The 17,871-nt window shown below is 32.3% G+C and overlaps 1 protein-coding gene and 1 pseudogene across 2 annotated transcripts; one reads left to right on the forward strand and one right to left on the reverse strand.

Moving 5' to 3' along the window:
- The first annotated feature begins 210 nt into the window (after nt 1–210).
- Nucleotides 211–3,322, forward strand: LOC146907547 (scarecrow-like protein 9 pseudogene; annotated as a pseudogene). The gene is made up of 2 exons (XR_015017475.1): nt 211–320; nt 682–3,322. The product of XR_015017475.1 is annotated as a scarecrow-like protein 9 pseudogene (transcript).
- Nucleotides 3,323–6,584: 3,262 nt separating this feature from the next.
- LOC146907548 (uncharacterized protein At5g02240-like) lies at nt 6,585–10,575 on the reverse strand. Its single transcript, XM_085722395.1, has 7 exons — nt 10,166–10,575; nt 8,222–8,493; nt 7,836–7,872; nt 7,644–7,741; nt 7,483–7,544; nt 7,235–7,358; nt 6,585–6,917 (listed from the first exon to the last, which is right to left on the reverse strand). Exons 1-7 carry the CDS (start codon nt 10,446–10,448, stop codon nt 6,798–6,800), a joined length of 996 nt encoding a protein of 331 aa, XP_085578521.1. The 5' UTR covers nt 10,449–10,575; the 3' UTR covers nt 6,585–6,797.
- Between the last annotated feature and the right edge of the window lie 7,296 nt (nt 10,576–17,871).

A 17,871-nucleotide genomic window follows, 5' to 3' on the forward strand; every position in this document is an offset into this window, starting at 1 on the left:
AAATTGTAAACGTATCCAAGCCGTATCATATCCTAAATTTGAAATTTTTGACGTATTCGCGTACCCGTATCGTATCGTACCCGTATCCGTATTCGTATCGGGGCTTCATAGATCCGGGCTTAGTTGGTAGCTACACTTTTTAAATATTTTTATTAGTCTAACCTTTAAGAATGATTATTTTTTGACATGTTATAACAAACACATCTTACTATCTTAGTATGATATTTCAGCGCCCTTTTCGCACTCTCTCTCCTTCTCCTTCCTTCTCTCTCTAACTTCTCTGCTTGGAACCAGTGCTGTCTGTGTAGTGGTGAGGAAAGGTAAGCAACCAAACTTGTCTCCACTGCTTCCATGTCTTCTTTATTTATGTTTTTATGTTACTCTTTATTTTATAGCTTCACAGTTTGTATCTGCTTATTCATTTTTACTATTTTTTTTTTTTTTTACTATTTTGTTATGATTATTTGATTTTCAACCACTTTATTGAGCTTCATGTTTGAAACTATAGCTCTTGGTGTATTGTATAATTTTTATTTAATAAAGTGTAAGAATGATAGTTTTTTCTTGTGTAAATATCATTGAAAGTTTCAAACTTTTTTTATGTTTTTTTTGCAACCCAATTAATGACCTATGTTGATGAGGTTTAATATGAATTTTGATGATTATGTTTTGATTTTGAAGGAAAAGGGCCATTTATTTGAAGATTGTTTAGGACTAAAGATTGAATTTTTAAGTGAAAAAGCTGAAAAAAATAGATTATGATGGATCAAAATCTTAAAGGGTATTTTGGTTCAACAAATGAGATCCAGTTGAGGAATCAATCTTTGCCTGTTCTTCAGAATCAAAGATTTGAAAATGGTTTCTTTGATCAAAGTATTGAATTTGGTTCTAATATAATACCTGCTGATTATACACCTTCTTCAACAACGACCTCGATTTCGACACATGAGGAACCTTCTCCTGAGGAGTGTGAATTTTCTGATGCTGTTTTGAGTTACATCAATAACATCCTTATGGAAGAAGATATGGAAGATAAAACATGTATGCTTCAAGATTCTTTAGATCTTCAAATTGCTGAGAAATCATTTTACGAAGTTATAGGCGAAAAGTACCCGGTTTCGCCATTAGGAAATCCTCAGAGTCTTAGTAATGAAACTGACGGTGTTGGAGATAATTACTTTTTTGATAATTATGGTACTTGTGTTGATGATGGTGATCTTAGTAGCATTTTTACCAACAATTCTTTGCGCGGAAACTTAAGGGAAGCTCAATTTCCTCATAATGGTTTTCAAGGAAATAGCATTGCACAATCATCTTATAGCTCGACAAACAGTGTAAGAAGTACTGTGGAAGGGACTCTGGATTCTCCAGACAGTGATCTACAGGTTTCGGATCAGAATAGTGAGAGTCAACCAATTTTGCAATTTCAAAAGGGTGTTGAGGAGGCTAATAAGTTTCTCCCTAATGGAAATGGCCTCTTTCAAAATTTTGATGTTGCTAAGTATTCGATGCTAGAGCCTAGAGTGATGAAAGATGAACTATCGGTTAAGGACGAGAAGGATGAGAGGGATTCTTTTCTTTTTGGATCCAAGGGAAGGAAGCATCCACACGGAGGAGTAGACATAGAAGAAAATAGAAGCAGCAAGCAAGCAGCGATTTACTCAGAACCTTTGTTGCGTTCAACTATGATGGATACGTTCCTGCTTCATAGTTTAGGAGATGCTAAGACGCATTTTACGGCTCGTCGCGAGGCGTTACAAGTAAAAACAAAGATTATAACATTGCCAAGTAATACATCGAAAGCTACGACTAGTAGGAAAGGGCGAGGTAAAAAACAAAACGGGAAAAAGGAAGTGATTGATTTGAGAACACTGCTTGTTCTTTGTGCACAAGCTGTGGCGGCAGACGACCATAAAAGTGCACATGAGTTGCTAAAGCAGATCAGACAGCACTCAAACCCTTTTGGAGATGGAAATCAGCGGTTGGCTCATATATTTGCCGATGGCCTTGAGGCACGTTTGGCTGGTACAGGAAGCCAAATTTATAAAGGACTAATCAGTAAAAGAACATCTGCTGCTGACTTTCTGAAAGCTTATCATCTATACCTTGCAGCTTGCCCTTTCCGGAAGATGACTAGTTTTGTCTCGAATGTCACTATATTTAAATCTGCCGCAAGTTCAATGAGGGTCCATGTTATAGACTTTGGTATCCTCTATGGTTTCCAGTGGCCTACTTTCATACAAAGACTTTCATTACGACCAGGAGGACCGCCGAAACTTCGGATCACAGGAATAGACTTTCCACAACCTGGTTTCAGGCCTGCAGAGAGAATTATAGAAACCGGTTCGCGCTTGGCAGCGTATGCTGAATCTTTTAATGTGCCATTTGAGTATAATGCCATAGCAAAAAAATGGGACACCATCCAGCTTGAGGAACTCAAGATTGAAAAAGATGAATTCCTAGTTGTTACCTGTTTTTACCGTGGTAGAAACTTGCTGGATGAATCTGTGGTAGTCGACAGTCCAAGGAATAAAATCCTCAGTTTGATAAGAAGGATCAAACCGAATATATTCATTCACGGCATTGTTAATGGAGCCTTTAATGCTCCTTTCTTTGTTACTCGATTTAGGGAGGCGTTGTTTCACTTCTCTTCACTTTTCGATATGCTTGAAAGTATTGTGCCTCGCGAGGATTGGGAAAGGATGCTAATTGAGAAAGAGATATTTGGGAAGGAAGCATTGAATGTTATAGCTTGTGAAGGTTGTGAGAGGGTAGAGAGGCCAGAGACATACAGGCAATGGCAAATTCGTATTCTTAGAGCCGGGTTTTTGCAACAGGCTTTTGCGAAAACCACGGTAGAAAGAGCAGTGGAGAAAGTAAGGTCTAGCTACCACAAGGATTTTGTAATCGACGAAGATAGCAAGTGGTTATTACAAGGTTGGAAAGGGCGAATCGTTTACGCACTTTCTTGTTGGAAACTTGCTTGACAACTAAGATAGTCCAAGTGCACCTCACTAGTGCTTTGTGAATTAGTTTTTTGACATATGAGGAAAACAGGTACTGCAATGATCCCATTTCTCAGTTCTAGTCAACAATGCTGGTTCTTGTCATTGTTGTTCAATGTATTTTGAGCTAACAATTTAATCTGATAATTTAATAGTCTATGCTCAATATGTATGATCAAAGGTGAAAAAATAATATCATTTAGGAAGTATTTAGTTTGATAGGTAAATTGAGGATTGTCAAATGGAAATGATTCAATGTAATGTTATTGATAACTTTGACATGGAATAAAACTATATCCTTTAATTGATATTACTCATTTTGAGGTTTCTGTCTCAATCCTTCTGATAGTTTATTTATAGCTTGTATGTTTTATGTTTAAACAGAATCTTATGAGCCTTATGTTCTCTGTTCCTCATTAGAATTATGGAATGCACACCAGATGGATTGTTAACTGTGTTTTATAACTAGGTTTGGTTTTAAACAGGATTTAAAATCAGGTTTTTAACTGAAATAAGTTTCAAAACTGGTTCTAACGGTTTTTTGTTAAACGAAGGTATTTTCGTGTGTGTAACTGCGAAGACTAATTTATTGAAGTAAGTGAATTCTAGTTGGTGTGTGTTTGGATGTTCCCTCAATCGCGGTGAACACGCACTAGAGATTGAAGCTAACACTTGGAGCTTATGTGAAACCGTGATTGGAGGGGGTGCAATTGCAACAGTGTGGTGGCGGTGATTCATCGAACATCCAAACACACACTCAAACGTTTGACATTCTTAACATAACACACGCTTAAACGATTGACATTCTTATCATATAATTTTTCATATATACTAGTTGGATCAAATCTGTTGTGATTAAATGGTTAAGAGATTTAAATACATATTGTTCATGTCACAACGCAATACTCCCTAGTTTCTAATATAAGCAAAAATCAATAAAAAAATTGATGTATTTGGTCTAAAATTTGAATCGAATATATAATTTTTTTATTAGTTTTCGTTTTTATTCGAGACATGAGAGTAGTGTATAATTTTAATATTTATAGTAAAAACATTACTCCCTCTGTCCCAATTTATCTGAGCCCTTGGCTCATTTCACACAGATTAAGAAAAATGTATAAATAAAGGGGAAAGTGGAATATATTGTATTGTGAATGATAAAAGTAGTACACCCTCCGGTCACTATTATAAACAAAAATTAACATTTTAGATTCATTCATTAAATGATGTATGTGGTCTATAATAAAGACTATATACATCATTAATTGAATGAATCTAAAATGTTGATTTTTGCTTATAATAGTGACCGGATGGTGTATTATTTAGTGTTATATTATATTGGGAATGATGAAAGTTGTATTGAAAATTGAAATGACTCAGTTATTTTGGGACACTTTTTTTTATAAAATGGGTCAGATATTCCGGGACGGAGGGAGTAATAGTTTTCATCAAATCAGATTGGTTACACACGTCAAAAGAATGGAGGATACCATGATGATTTGTCACATCATATATAGTGACAAATCATTTATAAAAAAAAATATCTTGATTTTAGGCACTAAATTAGAATACCAAAAAAAGGAAAAATGGAAAGAAACTGCATATTTACTTTGATTTCATGTGGACAGCAAAAACCTATTTGATGCACTCCTAATAGTGGAAAACAAGAATAAGACTATTGAAAGTGACCATTTGTCAATGTCAGTCAACATGTGCTTGGAATTTTATGAAGAAGAAAAAAAACAAAGTCTTTAGTGGGGAATGCCAGACTTTCTAGATCAGTTATGATGACTTTTCTTGAACAAAACAAGCTAGATGACAAATAAATAGTGCAAATAATCTTGCAAAAGTGATTTTTTGAGCTTATAATTACTTTAGTGATTGATAAGCTGCATGTGAAAAAACACCACGTCATTTGAAATGGTTGATCAAAAGTTTGTGAAAGATTTTAAAGAAAGTGTTATCTTGTATCTTAAAGACACGTGTTAATGAATTCATTGTAAAAATAAATGCCTTAAAAGTTGTGCATTAATTCAATTTTATTAAAGTCAAAACATTGTTTTTATCAATATTAAAGTGTTATTTTTAAATTTCTTACATGTGTTTTAAGGACACAAGTTAACGAAACTTTTTAACCAACAATGAATGATCTCATAACGTTGAAAGAAACTAAAAAAACCATGACCTAGCCTCAAAAATGTTGACTAAGGAGAGATTGGTGTCAATCTCATTTAGATGGCAATCCAAAATGATAAGTAGAAACCCATTAAACAATCCAGGAACATGCCACCTATATTTCACTTGTTTTTTGTGGATGACCTTTTGATCTTTGAAAGAAGCTTCCAACCACAAAGTGAATGTTATCCTTAGATTTGTCAATTTGTTTTGTGGAGTTTATGAGGTCCAAAGCATTTATTGAGAAGACTAAGAAGTTTGTCTTTTCTTATGTCAAGCCTTATCTTGCAATAAGAGCTTAATCAAAGGACTAGGTTTGGTCTCACAAAAGACTTAAAAATACTAGGTTGTAAAACCAATTGGCCAGATCCAAGTGGTTAATATGTTTTAGTCAAGGTCTAATCGTTTAGGTAGTTCATGAACTTAAACTCTGACTCGAACAATTTATAGTGAGATTTTACTTACCTACTAACCAAAATATTCATTATCAGAGCTCCTTTTCATTGGGATGTGGAGGATTATGACAAAATAAAACATGATTATGCCAACTGTTCACCATAAACAGGACAAATATACTAGGTTGTAAAACCAATTGGCCAGATGCAAGTGGTTAATAACTTTATTTAAGGTCTAATCATTTAGATAGTTCCTAAGTTAAAACTCTGACTCGAACAATCCATAGTCAGACTTTACTTACCTCCTGACCAAAATACTCCTTTCCATTTGGGATTTGGAGGATTATGACAAAATAAAACATGATTATGCCAATTCTTCACCATAAACAGGACAAATATACTAGGTTGTAAAACCAATTGGCCAGATGCAAGTGGTTAATAACTTTATTTAAGGTCTAATCATTTAGATAGTTCCTAAGTTAAAACTCTGACTCGAACAATCCATAGTCAGACTTTACTTACTTCCTGACCAAAATACTCATTGTCAGAGCTCCTTTCCATTTGGGATTTGGAGGATTATGACAAAATAAAACATGATTATGCCAATTCTTCACCATAAACAGGACAAATATACTAGGTTGTAAAACCAATCGGCCAGATGTAAGTGGTTAATAACTTTAGTTAAGGTCTAATAGTTTAGATAGTTCCTATGTTCAAACTCTAACTCGAACAATCCATAATCAGACTTTATTTACCTTCTGAACAAAATACTCATTGTCAGAGCTCCTTGGGATTTGGAGGATTATGATAAAATAAAACTTGATTAATGCTACAACAAGGAGTTTAATTTGAAATTTTATCAATGCTACAACAAAATAGTAAACAAGTCTCATCATACAGATAGATTTTAGTTTTTGTCCCAACAAACAACTATTTTCATTCATATGCAATGATTAACACCTAGATTCATATACTTGAAAGGAGTTACAAATACTTAAAACGATTAAAATGAAGATAATGAACTGTTGCACTGATAACTAGACATGAGTGTTTCTCAAGTTTACAGAACTGGGAAAGTCTATAATTTGCTTGAGATACAATCTTTTTCTAAATTACCAAAACATAATGTAAATTTGCTTTAGATAGCACTAATAGTTGTCTTATGGTTCAATCTCAAATGTAAATAACAAGCATTTTAAGATAATGACATCGATATTCGAAATCAAAAACGAGTAGTGATCTGGGAAAATAAAGCCTTAAAGTCCTTTGTTGGTGAACCTGTTCCCTCAGGTTTTGATGCCAAATCAAATGCCTTGAATTGAGCCTCCTCAAAATTTAGTGCCTGTTCAACAAATTGAATCAAGGGACATCCAAATCACATAGTTAAGCAACAATATAAGAAAATGGTGGAATTGTGTTTTGGTAGAGATAAAGAGCCAGGTTTGTCAAATAGCATCTATAACAATGTTATATTGCTGGAGCATAGCAGAATCTGAACAAATCACACTATTGTTCTGCAACATACTATTTAGTACGACGTTTTGTCAAATAATGGCTATAGCAGACCTTGAACAAACCGCTAATTACCGCGATCTACCATTGACTGGAGAGAGCTTACTTGCTTGCACATACAGCTGATAAAATAATTAAATAAGATACCTGAATACAGACTTCTGCAACATCAGGTCTAGCTATGGTTCTGATGTCGGTCTTTAGAAGCTCATCATCCTTCCCTATGACGAGTTCTCGGATACCTCCCTCTTTGTCTTGCAAACCACCAGCCCTGACTCAATTTAGAAAAATGGGAAAATTTTCGTTATATATACAATTCAATTAGTTTCCAGTTAGATGCCAAATAAAAGTAGGAATCATACAGATGTTGTTCAGTGTAATAGAAACCGGTGTACCTTATAATCGTATACGGAATACCAGAGTCAGCCAGATATTGTTCAGCCTTTCTTTTCCAAACCTACAATCAATACAAAAACAACATTCGTTACCAAACATGCATTTTTCTCATAAACGTTGTGCCAAAATTTTGTAGAACGAAACATTACAATTTACATACCAATATATTCCCATCACCCAAACTGTTCAAAGGATGGTTAAGGTCTGTTCCACCCATAGACCCTACTAACACAATCTGCTTTACTCCAGCAGCCTTAGCTGTTCATGTAGATAAAAATTAATTTCAATACAACAAGCATTTTTAAGTTTATATTCTGATCTATGATTATGTAGAAAAGGCATAGATTCTCACCAGCATCTATTTGATTTTTCTGTCCGATCCAGTCAACCTAGTAAACAAAATTACTAAAATATGAATAAAAAAGGATAATATTGTCAACTTAAGCATGCCATATGGAAAATGTATCATGCGCCTGTTTGGTTTGACTTATTTGAGCTCATCTAGTGGCATGTTTTAACATGCCGCATAAGCACTTGCGACTGTTTGAGAGAGATTTTGAAAACAGCTTATGGCATGGTCATATGTTGTTTTCAGCTTATTTCCATGAGCTCTCCAGGATAACTTATGAAAACATTTTGACTTTATTTTACCTTTTGATACAGAAATAGGTTATAAACAAACATGTGTATTATAAATACTTAATTTAAGTTGTTTATCCAAACAGAGCCTAATAGTACCTGTTCAGGGTATGCACCGTCTTCAAAATAGAACTCGGGTCTTTTTCCTTGAGTTGGATCGAATCCAGGTTTCATCAGTGGTACTCCACTAGTAAGGATTATGAGAGCATCTATACCTTGAATTGCAGGAACAAGACTTTCGGTATCTCTTATATCACCAATAAAAACATCATCTGCAGCACCAATTTTCTGCTTGCTTTCTTCTGTTCTAACTAGCCCTCTAGCGACGTATTCGTTTGGTCTCTCTTTTAATTTTTTATAAACTATTTGTCCTGCGAAGTAACATCAATTAAACCAGATTAAGAAATCAGAAAGTGATAAAAAGGATAGTATCAACTAACACATGTAGTCTTCAGCGTAATTTACTTCAACTTTATAATATAGATGGACCAGGCGTAGAACTTTTTGAGCCTTGAAATAGAAATATAATAATGCTATACTTGTCTTTGGTATTTGTACTTTTGAAGAAAGATTCATAGAATGTGGTTAGAGTATGAATCATAATCTACCTTTCGGGTCAGTTAGTAACAAAAGTCGAGTCCGGATTATATGATCCAACCTTTGAAACTACACAGATCTTAGCAATGTGATGAAAAATTGTTCAAACCGGTCTGAATGCTACTTAAAAACTAAATTGAAATAACTATAATCACTTTCTATATTGCAAACAAAAACCTCTGTAAGTTTAGGTTCTTAGGACAGTAGCATACATTTCCAATTGAAGGCCGAAAGAGAGACTAATGCGAACAAAAAACTTTGTAACTGTAAATTTACTGCTAACTAATGCAAATACTACACAAACGTTTTTGCCATTGCGTCATTAACAAGAAATGCAGTTAGATCAAAATTCTTAATATTTCAAACAATCGCAGTCAAGTGAGACTAATCGCGATTTGTGGTGGGCCTGTGGCCACAAAGACATCAAAAACCTTAATGTTGTGGTTTAAATTGCATCCCGATACTGTTTTTTCGAACCCGGTATATGCATTAATTTTCTGTTTGTAGACCTAATTTTTGGTTTAGGAAGCAGAACTATACACAAATTCCTATATTACATCTTAAAATTTGGGTTGAGGCTAACTCTACCCTACAAAATCACCTTGCATAGGTAGAGGTCTTTCCCACTTAAAAACTCATTTTCTTACCTGATTTTGAGTCTGACTTTTAACACACTCCCTCATGCCGAAGACAACATCTAGAGCATGACTTGAATGACTCCCACTATAGCAGGTGACCTGGACAGGCTATGATACTATCTTAAAATTTAGGTTGGAGGTAATTGAATCCTACAAAACCGGCTGGTAGAGCAAGAGATTCCTCCCACTATAAACTCATTTTGATGCCTAATCTCATGTGAGAATCTTAAATTATATTTGCATCACCAAGTCACTAATAGAACCCATACAAAAAATCAGAAATTTTCAGTTTATGTCAAGTTAGATACATTAATACCCCAAGTCAGAAATCTTAATTTTAACAATCTACTATTCACTAAACCTAAATTAAACCTCAATTTTAACAATCTTAATTTTTACATATTCAATATAATGTTGGGACCCTCCTCGGATTAGGCGTGTCCTGTGCTACACACCACACAAAATCGGTGTTCGACACTGACACATATAATTACATCGAATTATGTCATTTGTTCAAATTATTATCGGTGTTGACGCATCAGTGTCTGTGTCGTGTCTGGTGTTCATGTCTCTATCTGTGCTTCATAAATAATTCTAACATTCACTAAACCTTAATTAAAACTCATATTACTCCAATGAAATCTACAAAACCCTGCATTTATATTCCTATACTTTCACACATTTCAGCAACAAAATCAAGAAACAAAAATAAAACATGAAATGTCATTTTCTAGTCCAAAAATTCTTTATCTCTCTCTCTCTCTAAAGCAAAAAACAAAGAATTTAAACAAAACCCATCAAACCAAACCTGTACGACCACCAGCACCAGTAACAAGCACAGTACTCTTTGAAGACTCAGCCATAGCAACAACAACAACACTTCTTCTATTTGCACCTCTCTTCACACCCTCAAAACTCCTTGGTAATGCAAGTGAAACCAAAGAAGTAGAATAACAAGAAAGCCTTAATGATGCATAAGAAACTGGTGAATGAATTGTCCTTGCCACCAAAGAATATTTATGGCATTGGTTAGCAAAAAATGTGGTAGCAGAAACAAAAGGAACACGTGTAGTAGTAGCCATAATAACCATCAAAGTAGTTCACACAGTAACATCATTGTTATTATTAAGGAAAGTTTTGAAGTGAGTGAAGAATGCAAGACTTTAGTTCAAGTATATTATTAATAGCATGTTTTTATTGTTGTTTCTGATTATAGTTGTTGCCTCTGATGTTAGTGTAGCACTAAAATAGGGTTTTTGTTGCTCTTTTTGTTTATACTTTCATATTTCAGATTTTCTTATCCCTTTACCTTATCTTAGATCATCACACGTTACGTGACAAATGTAACTTGCTGCTATTTATTTTTTAAAACTTAACATCAATTTGGTTTTTCACAATTTTTTTTCTTCATGTCAATTTAGTCCATTACAAAAAATAATGCTAAAATTAGTTCATCAAATTTATATATCGAGGACAAATTAGTTCCCAGCTTATTATAAAGAGAGAATAATTTGTTCTCAATTTGAAAATGTTATGGATTAATTTAGTATTATTTTTTGTTGAGGATTAAATCGAAGGGTAATAAAATTGTCGGGAAGCAAATTGAATTTTCGCTCTTTTTTTATGTCAAATTGCATCCGGAAATTCGGAAGCTCGGATACTTTAAAATAGACGACGTAGCGTATCAGATACGTCTCCTGCACCGATACATGTCTGATACACTCCGATATGTATTGAGAGAGTATCCGGAGATTAAATTTTATTTTTTAAAAAACAATTGTTTGATACTTTTCAGATACATAGGGAATACGCAAGCGATACACACGGATACATGATGTTTCTATCATTTTGAGATATATGTAATTAACTAAATAACAGTGTTCTCATCCTGATATATCATATATGTAATTGACTAATTTTTTTTTTTGAAGGAATGTAATTGACTAATTGTCACTTTATTTATTATCAATATTACTTATATTTATATTTTACTGTTGTCCGCCATCTGTTTTGTGTCTTTTTGTTTGTTTGAGAACGATGCTATTGTTGATTGTCATGTGAAGATAATTTTATTGTTGTGCCTTATCATTGTTCTATGTCTTTTTTGTCTAAGTTTTGCGCCTGTCTTTATTTATTTTTGAGTTTTGCCCATAAATTGTATTTTGAGTTTCAATATGCAGTTTAAATTTAATTTTTTTTATTAAAGTATCCCAGCTGTATCGTATCTTATATTTTAAAATTTTTTCGTATCAACGTATCAGTATCGTATCGTATCAGATATCCGAGCTTCATAGTGTGGAGTGAATATGTTTGTTGGTTGGTCTTCAAATATATACCAAACAGTGATAAAATTCATCCTCCAATTTTTTTAAATAGGATAATTAAATCCCTAAATGTGATGATCGTCAAACATATAATTTCTATCAAGTTTAGCCATTAGACAAGGTGGTGTGTGAGGTAAAACGATGAGCTGATTTGTCCATGAATTAGCGAACGGTAGTTAACTGCAGTTGGAGAGAAAATGGTATTTTCTATGGGTTTTATAGTAAAATTTCATGTGGGAAAAGAAAATTTCATCCATTCTCTCCCTGTGATAGTTGATTTGGGCTTAAGCCCTAAGCCCGTTTAAAAAAAATGATGTTCAACTATCACAAGCCCGGTTGTGCAAATTCATATTTGTAACGCATTTTTAAGGTGAGAATAGAAATGACCCCTCCCTTTGCTTTATAATATTTTATATATCATCATTGACTAACTTAGGGGTAATTATTCACCTATAAGACCACTTACAATGGGTTATTGAATCCCATATTCAATATGTTGAAGCCATTGCAGTGCCCTTGTTGAATATCACTTTGAGGAAAGAGAGGGTGAATTAATTCAACTTGTTGAAATGCTGTCCGACCTGCCACGTGGAAGCTCGAGATTGGCCAAAACTGGCGCGTGACGTGCACGCGCCGACAGGAGAGTGTGAGGAACAGGAAAGGCGGAAAGAGAAAGAGGAAGTGATAAAAACATTGCCACGTGGCTTGCTACGATTGGCTGCTTGGATTTTTATCTTCTTAATAATTTGGACTCAATTATTTCATTGCAAATAATTTTTTTTTTATTTTTTTTTACCAAAATTCGTCATTTTTTTTTCTCTATAAAATGAGACTTGGATCATTTCATTTGGACACAGAAAAAAAATCAAGTTTTTCACTCTCTTAATCTCATTATTAGTCTTTCTTTTAAAGTTTTAGTCTTTGATTAGTGAAATGGATCCCAATAACAATCAATTCAACACCCAAAATTCTTCTGATTACCCATTTAAATAAATATTGTTTTTAAAAAAAATTAATTGTATTATTTTAATTTAATTTAAATTGATAATTATAATTTTATGTAATTATAAAAACAAAAATTAAATATGAATAAGAAATAAAAAGTGGTGGGGTAGGGTGTTGAATGTTTACCATTGGAGTGGTAAAAATTGAATGAGTGTTGAATTAAGAGAGAGAAAATGATGTGGAGTGTTGAGAATTGAAAAAGTGGGTGTTGAAGGGTATTGAAATTGTTTTCCCATTGTACATGGTCGCTTCCACATAAAAGTTTTAACTTCTTGGGAACTCCTCCCCAAAAAAAAAAACTTCTTGGGACCTCTTAAAGCATAATATTTTTTTATTTTATTTTAACGATGGGATTAGCTAGTTAGACTATGCTTAGTTGAACTTAATTAATTAGAAATTACATTGCTACGTGGAACTATGATGAAGACCGTTATATTAGTTTATGTAAGCAACTTGCGTATCAACTAGTATTCTTCATGAATCATGAGTTTGATGTATGTTGTGCATTTAAAACACGTTATAATCAACCTAGTTATAGCTTAATGGTTTGTTTCATACAAATTAAATAGAGTGGCAAGAATGTCAATGAACATTTCATCATCTTCAAATATGATTGCTATGAATGATTGATAAAATTAATAATTTTTTAGACAATTAATTAATTCATCATGCGGAATGATTTGTTGATAATTTATTCATGAATTTGATTGAATGTTGACAACTTACGATGACAAATAATTGAAAGGAATTGAACATAATTACATAAGGGATAATTTTCTATGGCTTTGTTTGGGAGTTTGGAGAGGAAGGAGGGGAGGGTTTTGGCAAAAAAAAAAAAGTAGCAAGTGGAAGAAATAGAAAACATTGGAAGGAGGTGGCTTTGAGAGTTAATTTTTTATTCGTAATACAAAATCTCCCTCATTAGGGGAAAATCTAAAATTATATTGGGGGAGGATTTTAGGGGGTTCATATGAATTTTTCAAACTCAATCCATATTGTTATAATATTCTTAAAATTAAAAATATATTAATCATAAGTATTAGTTTATCACTCTTTAAAAAATTGCTCTTTCAAAAAATGTGAAAGATTTGTCCATTTTTCTATATATTTTTCACACCCAAAACCCTCCCCTCCTCCAAACTCTCAAACAAAGCCTATGTGAAATTCATAATAAAAAAAATAGCAAAAAAAAAATCCAAGATAAAAAGTTTCCATAAAAAAGAATGTCCGGTAAAAAGTTAGAAAAATATTGGTGTGAACACAATATTTATGATCGAAGAATTCTAGAAGCTATGCATTTCGGCATTCACATAGGAAAGAAGCTCTCATAATCTGGAGTATGGCCTTGAGGTAAGGATATTTTGACTAAGAATTGTTTCATCTAAAAATTGAACTAGGTTCTTCCAAACGATTCATTTATTTTATTTTTCATGTTTGGTCAATGTGATTACGATTGTATTTATTTTTTTTTAATTCATTACACCGTGTCATTGTATTTTCTTTTTCTTGGATTGGATTATTCATCTCAAGTTAAAATTGTTAATCTACACTTCTAACTTACAGCGAGTTGTTAGATATAATTGATTTTTTTTTATTACAAAGAGGGCTAAAAAGCTCAGATATAATTGAATTTGAATTTGAATTAGTTTACTATCATTTAAGTTAAGGTAGTTAGAATTTAATTATGATTAGTTAGAAGTTAGTTATATTAGTTATCTTAGAATCATTGTATAAGGTAATTTTACACCCATTGTATCAACTTCTTGACACTATCAAATCTAAAATCAACATTTCTATCATGATTCTCTACAACTATTCTAAAATTACTCATGGAATTAGTTAATTCTAACCCTTTTATATGACAATTTACTTGGTTCTGTTAATACAACTCAAAGGATAAAAACATAGTAAAAATATTTTATATAATGAGGTGCGTGTTCGAATCTGCAATCATAAAAACATATATGATTGCATATTGGGTTTGTCACGGTTAAATAAGCAAGGCTTTGTATTAAGGTTGCTATCGGTTTTCCGTTATACAGTAGCCAATTTTTGTTTTATGTGTTGATTATAATTGAGCAGTTTCTTTTAAGGATGATAATCCAGGTTTGTAAAGGCACGTAATAACATCAGCATATGTAACATATATATTAGTTGTTTTTCTTTGATTGCCTTTGGTGATTTGAAACCATATACTACATGTGATTTATAATTAATGGTTTCTCTGGTATAATAATTAATGGTTTCTATTAGCAATCATTAATGAATTGGAATGTTCATGAATTTTTATATGTTTCCTTTGGTTTGTTGTGATTTGTGTCTTGACTTTCACGTGAATTGATTTCATGTGAATTTGGATAAATCATATTGAAAGTTTTTTGGTTTCAGTGAGCAAATTATTTTTGTTTGTTATAAAATTACGGCTGATTAAATCTTTGGGTCCGTCTATAAAGCTTCAGAATTTTTTATAGATAAGGATGCATATTTTTTTTTCTTATTTGGATCGAGTTTGCTGCACATATGTGTATTTGTGCACTATTGAGATTTAATAATGATTTGAATTTTATTTTGATTTTGTTAATTTGATTTAAATCAAATTTTTTGGTTAATATAATTTTCAAATATCATTATCATATCTTGCAGCTTAATTTCTATTTGAAATTAGTTTTGATTCACAAAGATTTTGTACTTAAAGTTTATTTTGAAAAGTAGGCACATAAAGATTAAAATATATTTGTGATATATTTATTGCCTTTTAATAATGAATCTCAAAATATTATGAACATTTTTTTTTGGTACATAAGCTAAGAATTTGGTTCTTAAAAGTTTGAGAAATAATAATTCTAGTTTTGTTTGTTTATTTATAAACATAAAGTATATTTCCTGATTTAGGAAATAATTGAGTCTAGAGTTATTCAGTATTTTATTTAAAGAATCAATTGGTATATGTGAATCAATTGTGGCATGAATATTTTGGTGTATATAAGATTCAATTTTCTTTTGGTTTGAAATTGAATATTTTTCTTATAGCATGATTATGATGTTAGAGTTTATTGTTATTAAGTTTTAAGTTTTCTACAATAATATTTTGTCTTATCATGCATTTTGGACATATTTCATGCTATGTTTGTTGTGGCTTTTATGCAATATATGTAAATGTATTGTCATACACACATTGGTGTGATTTGTGACTTGCATCTTCTTTCAAATTCGTGAGTTTGTCTTCACACTTAAGTATTGTCATACACACATTGGTGTGATTTGTGACTTCCATCTTCTTTCAAATTCGTGAATTTGTCTTCACACTTAAGGGTTGCCGAGTGACCTCATGATTACTTAGCAACATAAAGAACTAATTTGGCCTACATTATGTCAGTAGTGCCTTGTAAATTTAAGACCATTCTCATTTAATTTATTTTGAAATGTCTAGTAATTGCGGTTGTTTTGGTTGAAACAACATGTTGCCAAAGTAACCTCTGTTGCGTAGATTTGATTCAACTGAACTTACAAAAGGCGTAGTATGAAATTATTCATGTGAGTTGTCGTCGGCCCCAAGGAAGGCACAACTTGACTGGATAGTTACATACATATGATAGTAAATGTGTGATGATTATAAAGTAATTTTCCATGTGGATAATAGGATACCCGAAGGTGACTATTATTTGACAGGATTTATCACCCCATTTAATTTATATTAAAATTGTCTAGTAAAATTAGTTGAGTCAGTTGAAACAATAATGTTGCCCAAGTAACCTCTGTTGTGTAAATTGATTTCAATTAAGCTTACAAAAGATGTAGTGTAAAATTATTCATGCGAGTTGTTGTTCGGCCCCAAGGAAGGCGCAACTTGGCCGGATAATTGTGCACTTGCGAGGGTAAACATGTGGTGATTATAACGAAATTATCCATGTGGGTAATAGGATGCCCAAAGGTGACTATTATTTGACAGGACTTATCACCAATGTTTGATCACTGCATTGAGAGTACCGCTTGCAGTTAATTCTTAGCAATCCAAAGATTGTGTTTTAATGGTGCGCTTGGTATCTTGTTAAGGTCTTTTATTTACAAATAAAGAAGCACATTTCTTTAATATTTTACTGACATGTGTGGTGATGTTGTGTTGGTGTAAACTTATTTAAATATTTAAGAGTTTACATTCACATATATTATGATAAACATATGACAATTATAAGAATTTATTCTTTGTCAAAGTAAATTGTCCTTGTTTGATCATTGTTGTAAATTACCACTAGCAATTGATATTATTGTTTAAAGACTTGATATTGATGGTGCACTACGTATTTTGGTGAGTACTTTAAATACTCTTGTTCTCTTTAAACTAATATAGTTTATGTATAAATTCTAATATAGGATTTAAAGAATAACATTGAATAGTTTATGTATCTGCTAATTTAAGTTAAATTCTAATATAGGATTTAAAGAATAACATTGTTATTGTTCTTGGATCTAGACCTTAGATAAGAATGGTAAAACTCACATTCTCTCACAAATTCAGTACCAATGTGAGAATCAAGTTTGACAAGTGAGTATACACCAAATTCTATAGGTCACATGTGATAATAAAGCTAAGATATCATATTTATTTGAGGTGTTATTTAAGAAGACATATTTTTGTCATATTTTCTTTTCTTAAACTAAAGTGCATTTAAAGCAATATAGAGAAAGACAAGCTCTCATTGGAGAGTGAGTATTTCATTAAGATTATCAGGCAAAGAAAATATTAGGAGCACATTATGTAAATATTTAATCTTGCTGAGATGCTGTAATTTCGGCTATCAGATGACTTGTTCGAAAATTCAGTAATTTCGACTATCATATGACATGTTCGAAAATTCAGCATTTAGTACTCTTTGCATAAATAAGTTCATAACTGTTAAAGTTAGAAATGATCCTTTAAAGAATCAATTCATAAAGTGTGCAAATATAGAAAAAGTTGAAGCTAGAGACAATAAAACAGTGCTCATTCGGAAAATACCTCAAAAGATAAGGGCAAATAAAGAAAGGTATTCTTGACTGACTTATGTTCAATGATGTTGAAAGATATATCAATTTAGAATGGACAAAGTTTAAAAGATTATTTTATTCAGTTTCAAACTATTTTTGGATTGTCATTACTAGCTTAATTTTGTATTTAAAAGACAGTTTGGTGAATCATTATTTGAAT

This window comes from Medicago sativa, chromosome 7 (genome assembly GCF_051527215.1).
Source record: "Medicago sativa cultivar Bolivia chromosome 7, Bolivia_mono, whole genome shotgun sequence".
Classification (NCBI taxonomy): Eukaryota; Viridiplantae; Streptophyta; class Magnoliopsida; order Fabales; family Fabaceae; genus Medicago; species Medicago sativa.

What these genes read in the sequence shown, in the direction of transcription:
- LOC146907548 (XM_085722395.1), bottom strand. Translation starts at nt 10,448, where the DNA reads ATGGTTATTATGGCTACTACTACACGTGTTCCTTTTGTTTCTGCTACC. An exon ending in ACGGTGCATACCCTGAACAG is followed by an intron (nt 7,873 to 8,221) that starts GTACTATTAGGC and finishes TTTGTTTACTAG; the next exon opens with GTTGACTGGATCGGACAGAA. An exon ending in TGGGTGATGGGAATATATTG is followed by an intron (nt 7,545 to 7,643) that starts GTATGTAAATTG and finishes TATTGATTGTAG; the next exon opens with GTTTGGAAAAGAAAGGCTGA.